Below are 6,492 nucleotides of genomic sequence, written 5' to 3' on the forward strand. Positions count from 1 at the left end.
CGGAGCACGGCCGGGCACGGGGGAGCGGACGAGGAGGACGCGCATGGGGCTGTAGGAGGGTGCACAAGCGAGGATGCGACCTTGGGCATACGCGGCCGTGGTGTAGGAGGCCGGCCGAGTTCGCGGCCATGGTGCACAGTGGCGTCGGCTCGAGGGGGCATGGCTAGGCGCCATGGACACCTCTGCCCTCCTGAGCTTGGTGCATGCCATGGACGTGGGGGATCTATGAGGTCGCTGAATCGAAGCGGCAGAGCCTCAATCGTTGGTGCCCTTGTCATCTTCTCCGCCTCTGGTGACCAGCCGCCGCGCCCCGCTCTCCTCCATCGAGCCTCCTTGACATCTCCGACTCTCCTTCGGGCCCCGGTGTGCTGCTCATCATCATTCCGTAGGAAACCATCACTGAGCGCCGCTCGATGCTGCCGCCCCTGCTCGCGGTAGTCCACTCTTTGCCGCCGACCGCTGCCACCACATGCTCTCCGCCGCAACATCACTCCTGGTGCCCGCAAGCTCGTGCAGGTGATCCGGGCTGCCGGCTGGAGCTCCTGGTGAGCGGCGGAGCGGGCTCGGCCGCGTGCTGCAGGGAGGGGAGGAAGGAGAAACGAGAATGCAGGGGGGCAGCGGGCGGCCGCAGCCATCCAAGCGTGGTGCCCACCACGTACATCACCACCGATGCGGCCACCTTTCGCCTCACGGTGCAGCGTGTCACCAGCGCCAAGGCCGAGTGGCAGGTCGGCAACGACGCTGGCATCGGTTTCCTCCTGCTGCCCTTCGATTTTGAGCACTTGCTACCGACTACCGTCAAACCCCGCGGCAGCCGCGGCCCAAGTCGCCGTGTACGCCCTTCTGCATCCACTGGCGGAGCAGTCGTGCTTCCCGACGCTGCTGGACTCCTCGAACGCCATCTGTGACAATAACTAGGTGACCTGGATCGAAACTGAAGCTGCATGGCCCTGCGCCATATTGCCCTTCATTCTCTTTGACGGGAGGTTCTTTAGTCACTTAACTGACTGACGTGATTGTCAAATCCAGGCCATGTGGCCGGTATTAGTCAAAACCGGTGTCCATGTCAGACTAAAACCACCTGAAGCATTATCAAGGACGAAAAAAAAAATCCGGTTTTAATAGTTGAGGGACTGAGTTTTGATGGTTTTGGAGTTGAGGGATGATTTGTAAAATTTCGCAAGAGTTCGAGGACGAAAAATATACTTATCCCCCCAAAAAATCATAATTATATTATGTCATGTGGTTTTTTCCCCAAATATTAGATCATGTGGCTGTAGCATACGTGAGAATCAAAAGTGATGGTTGAGACTTTGCCCATTGGTCTTCACATTATTGTGTTGTTCAAGCATGTCGCACTTAGGCCAATCCTGGTGATCATTTCTTATTAATCGTATGTAATCTTGTAATGTCAGACATATGCTTGCAATCTCAATGTATCTTAATCATATTGACAAGTATTCAATAAGTGCATCTCATTTTCATAAGACTAGGGCACTTCTAATGCATTTTATCTTAAAGCTATATCATATGTACTCTCTCTCCATTTTTGTACACAAGACCACTTCATATTTTTATGTCACTAGATGCACATTTCAATGAACTTTTTGATGATACAGTTTTGATGACATATAACACATTGTTTGTTGACTAAAATTATAGTCAAAGTTTGACACGAAAAACAAAGTGGTCTGGTATACAAAAACGAGTATTTAGATATAGCTCCTTCAATTAATTGTACTATCTTATTGTTGCATCTAAGCAATCTCTCGTTTAATGTATTTTGTGAGAGAAAAAGTGTGAGTTGTTTTGGTTTTTGATGCCAAGAGTTATATCTAGACTAAAATTTGATTTTGAATGAGATGAACAATAAGAATTAAACGAACATCTACATCATACATATATGACTCAAAACTATAGTTTATCTTGGAGAAAAAGTAAACGCTGTCATCTTGGAGCACCAGGTCTTCTACCACTGGTCATCCTTGTGCTCACCCAATGTCACCGGACCTAGTACTAAAATCCAAACGCCCTCTCACATGCATTATTTTTATTTATTTAAAAAAGATCCAAGTCTATTATGAAATTTCACCAGAAGTACAAAGCACCCAAAAACATAATAAAAAGGCTTTTGGACCATAGAACGATCACTACCACCGCCAAAACGAGTCACCAATGCGTCACTATCACGGCCCCCTATCAGCCAAACTAGCCTTATCGATCACAGCCAGGAAATCTTCATGCATTGTAACTAAGGAACCACATTATAGATTCCCCTATCAGCCAGACTAGCCTTATCGATCACAGCCAGAAAATCTTCATGCATTGTAACTAAGGAACCACATTATAGATTGTTGTTGTTGAACCCTTGAATCGATATGAAGCACCTAGCATCATACCACCATGGCCCAATACAGTAAGAAACGCTAACCTCACTACCCAAAAGACAACATGAATCTACGCCAGAGCTTTATTGAATCCATCGAGACAAAAACACTCAAGAACAAACAAACTCAAAAAGGATCAGAGCACGGAAGACCAGCTCGAATCCACGGGCTCACTAGTAGAGTCCTCAAAACTCGTAAAGGAACCTCAAATCCAATTTGTTCCAGAAGGCGTTGTAGTTTCCCCTGTTGACATGCACTGTAACCGTCAGGTTCAAATGGGCCTCGAGGAAATTTTACATGATCCCAGTTTTGACATCTATCATCATCTCTTTATATGAAATCCTTGTGAAGTCACAATACAATCTCTTGCCGCTGCTAGAGAAATTACACCGCCGAAGGTGGTCTAGCAAGAGATACATTCCTTTGAATTATCTTTGTGTCGCAAGGATATATTACAGGGAAACTATATTGATAATACAATCGAAAAAACTGAACACAACAACCAGCAGGAGTGTACAACATTTACCAAGGCCTGCCCCAACGAACCACCTTCTCTTACCAGGGCAGTTCTATCATACAGGTAGGGCCAAGGAACTGGATCTGACAACCTTCATGTACAAATGACAGATGTCAGTGCCGCCACCAGGGTATCCATCTGGACAAGCCAATGTGGTGTGCCATGGCACAAAATATAGCATCCTTAAATAGCAGTAGCTTGGTAGGCATACACGCCAGATGTTACCGAACCCAGCATGGAGAACCGATGATCAAGCCAAGTATCGGTAGACGTTCGGGTTCTCCTTGTCCCTCTCCAGGTAATCCCTGGTTATAAGATCCTCAATGCGCTTCTTAATTGCTTTGAAGTCGGGCTGAAGGGATAAAACGAGCATCCATGATCAGGTCAAGGAATCAAAGGAAATTCTACATAAAATGTACTAGCTTCAACGGTTGTTAAATATTGCAGTCTGGAATATCCATAGTTCCCAAGAAAGAAATTAAGATATTGGGCAACATCTGGATGCATTGTGTATGGTTTAAAGTATACTGTATGATTTAAATTTAATTAGTAAATATAGCTATATATTTCTCATTTGCACTAATGTGAGGATGCAAGCCTGAGGACTCAACAAGCTACATGACAAAAGAAATATGGCTTGAATTTGACATACTAGCCATGTAAACACATTTGTCACTGGTCCTACAAAGGCAAGATCAAATGGACACAACCACATTTACCATTAGCACAAGCTAACAGCACTTGAAGAATGTTTCATACCTTGAACATGCGACCAAGTTGCTCCACACACTCCATTACTAGTGTCTGGTGACCTAAGACTTTCCGGCTCTTCATAATACGAACAATGGATGCATCAATTGCGTATCTTCGATCCTTGTCAACATCTTCAACTACCTTCTTTTTCTCATCAACTGGAGGCAGAGGTATCTGCGGACAGAAATAACAAGCAAGGATTACATCCAACCGTAACAAAATAGAGGAAGCAAGAAAAAGAATACAACCAAAAATACCTTAATTCTCCTCATCTTGTCAGTAAATTTTGAATTAAATTCAAATACATCATTAGGAGAAATAGATCTGTTACTTGGTTCTTTAGTAAGAATCTTGTATTTCGCACAAGAGAGAGAATGGAGCAACCTCACTACATCGTCATCTGACAGGTTCAGTTGCGTTACTATCTCAGAGTAACTAAGTTTATCAGCTCCATTGAACAGTAGCAACAATGCAGCCTGACAAAGAGTCCGAAAGAAACCATTAGTCTGTGGCACCTGAAATAAAAGCAAGACCATGTACGTGTTTATGCTTACCTGGTAAGTTGTAACAATGAGCTCGATAGTCTTGGCCTCAAACTTTGCGGTGATATGGCAGATTCCCAAGGAATATATCCATGTAAGTTTTCTATGCTTAGTTCTTGTTTGATAAAACTCTTTGAAAACCTCCACACATCTCACCTATTTTTTTGGGAGTTGTCAATGTTAATAATCTTACAGAAAGTAAGGCCATAAAATAGTTAAGACCTCAGTTTGCAGAAGTGGAGAGCGCAAGAAAACAGTAAATTTACCATCTCAGCAGGAAGGTTTATATCGAATGATTTATAAGTTGGCCAAAATCCTGTTGTCAGAACAGTAACTGCCAAGTCTATCCCAGGATTCAATTCAGGGTGTGTGCTTATGAACTCTTCAAACTTAGTTTGATGATCCCTTGCAACAGTAAGGTCAGTGACCATGCCCTCCATTTTTGAAGTAAATTGGCCACCACACTGTTGTTTTAGCTTGGTCAGAATGCTTCTTTCGTGCTCATCATTAGCACTCTTGTCAAATAGCAATCTCCTAGCCAGCTTCTTCCTGCCATCATCACCATGAAACATCAGGCCCAGAGTGAAATCAATGGAATTCCTTATCTTCTTGAGCTTACAAGGCATTAAAGTTATTGTACAATGTTACAAACGATTACCTGTAAAACTCAGCAAAAAGGTCCTTATCACTGATGTAGGCGAGTAATCTCACTACCTGATGAATGGCCAGTTCCAGATTAACACCCGAAAGATAAAAATGCACTAATGTCTGCAAGTAAAAGAGAACACATAACAGATTGACGCATGTACCTTCTCCAGGGTATCCTCAATAGCTTCATCACTGAGTTTTTCACTGCCGCCTTTCTTTAAAATATTATCACAGAAGGTGGCAAGCAATTCAGCACTTGAACTACCAGAGACACCTTTGTTGCAGAACACTTCAAAAGCCTCTTTAAGCGCCTGTGCAAAGGAATAGGAAACAAAGATCAGAGAGTGTTCCTGTTTATTTTATTGCAAAAGATGAATCATGGAGAAACAAATAAACATATAATCTGACAAACCTTATGGAAGAGGGTATGCCCCTGGAAACAGTCAGTGACGTATGCTACATACTTGTCATGGAGCTCAATGATTTTCCGGACAAAAACCTAAAACCAGAAATTCTCAGATGGTGATAAATGTCGCAACTGAAGTTACAAAAAGTTAGGTTGACAGCAATATAGTCTGAATGTACACACCTGTTCCTGCAAACCAACAATGTCCTTCTTCTCTGGCTGTAAGAATAATTAATTATTAGATGTTCACTTCAAGATGACGAATAAAGAAATTACTTGAAAAGCCAAGTCTGAAGCACAGAGACAACTACTAGACAGAGCAAAATAAAGCATCGACAAGAAACCAAAACGGCACATACTGTAACAACCAATTTCTAGGCACTATCTGACAAGGAACCCAACTGGTCCTTTCCTCCAACAATCACTTGTACAAGCAGGGGCCGCATGAGGCAGGTACAATCAGGGAAGAGGGGAGGTACAAGAGGAAAAATGAAAGAGTTCAACCCAGCCCAGATAAATAACGGGCTCTAGCATGCAAGGCTAAATTAATGGACTGGGTGTTGCACGTGGTACAAGTGAGCTTAAGAATAAAAATACATTGAGATCCACAGAAACTGTGAAGTTATAGTGACAATTCCTCAAAAAAAAAGTTATAGTGACAATAAATGTGCACCTTCTTATTACTAGCAGCATCTTCTGCTTGTTTCACCAATGCTGTCCCTTCGTTGGTAACATGCTGCAGAATAACATCACTTAAATACAATGTCCAAAACTCCAAATTGTTCTATGGAGCAACTAAAGCATGCTTTGCATAAGCAGATACCTGCTTAAAAATTTGAGAAACAGGTTCTAGGCCACGAGTTATTCTAGAAAAGAGCCTGTACATCCTTGAGAGATCCTCAACCTACAACAACAGATGTAAACAGTCAATATACTTGATGTTCCCGATTATTATTACTCTTCAGGGATATGACTCTCTGGTCATACCTTGTCATCACGAAGTAATGCATGGCATCCAGAATGCTCCTTCTCCAAAAGTTGGCTTGCATACTGCGTTAACAACTCATGTTGCACTTTCTGAAACAACCCATGAATTATGTTAATGTTAAGTTAACTGATATGTTAAAGAGAGGGAAATCATGACAAATGTTCTCTCAGGAAGACCAACTAGATACTAATTTGTGTAATACACATCCAGCATGTAGCATTTTCAAATCACCAAAAACAGCGGGCGAGCAT

The 6,492-nt window shown here is 42.9% G+C and overlaps 1 protein-coding gene across 3 annotated transcripts in view; it reads right to left on the bottom strand.

The window, feature by feature from the left end:
• Nucleotides 1–2,639: 2,639 nt before the first annotated feature.
• LOC119325931 (cullin-1) overlaps nucleotides 2,640–6,492 on the bottom strand; it is a 7,202-nt gene continuing 3,349 nt past the window's right edge. Inside the window, exons 7-19 of one of the 3 annotated variants that reach the window (XM_037599663.1) lie at nucleotides 6,241–6,330; nucleotides 6,077–6,157; nucleotides 5,927–5,989; nucleotides 5,437–5,472; nucleotides 5,260–5,346; nucleotides 5,009–5,158; nucleotides 4,858–4,913; nucleotides 4,466–4,748; nucleotides 4,212–4,355; nucleotides 3,915–4,133; nucleotides 3,664–3,831; nucleotides 3,116–3,256; nucleotides 2,640–2,995 (exon numbers count right to left, since the gene is read on the bottom strand). In XM_037599663.1, the coding sequence (XP_037455560.1) occupies nucleotides 3,155–3,256; nucleotides 3,664–3,831; nucleotides 3,915–4,133; nucleotides 4,212–4,355; nucleotides 4,466–4,748; nucleotides 4,858–4,913; nucleotides 5,009–5,158; nucleotides 5,260–5,346; nucleotides 5,437–5,472; nucleotides 5,927–5,989; nucleotides 6,077–6,157; nucleotides 6,241–6,330 (1,479 nt within the window). In that variant the 3' untranslated portion in view covers nucleotides 2,640–2,995; nucleotides 3,116–3,154. Of the gene's footprint in view, nucleotides 3,257–3,663; nucleotides 3,832–3,914; nucleotides 4,134–4,211; nucleotides 4,356–4,465; nucleotides 4,749–4,857; nucleotides 4,914–5,008; nucleotides 5,159–5,259; nucleotides 5,347–5,436; nucleotides 5,473–5,926; nucleotides 5,990–6,076; nucleotides 6,158–6,240; nucleotides 6,331–6,492 lie in introns of those variants that run through there. The other 2 variants (XM_037599657.1, XM_037599669.1) reach the window with 2 other exon arrangements.

The sequence above is a fragment of the Triticum dicoccoides genome, chromosome 1B, assembly GCF_002162155.2.
Source record: "Triticum dicoccoides isolate Atlit2015 ecotype Zavitan chromosome 1B, WEW_v2.0, whole genome shotgun sequence".
Lineage (NCBI taxonomy): Eukaryota > Viridiplantae > Streptophyta > Magnoliopsida > Poales > Poaceae > Triticum > Triticum dicoccoides.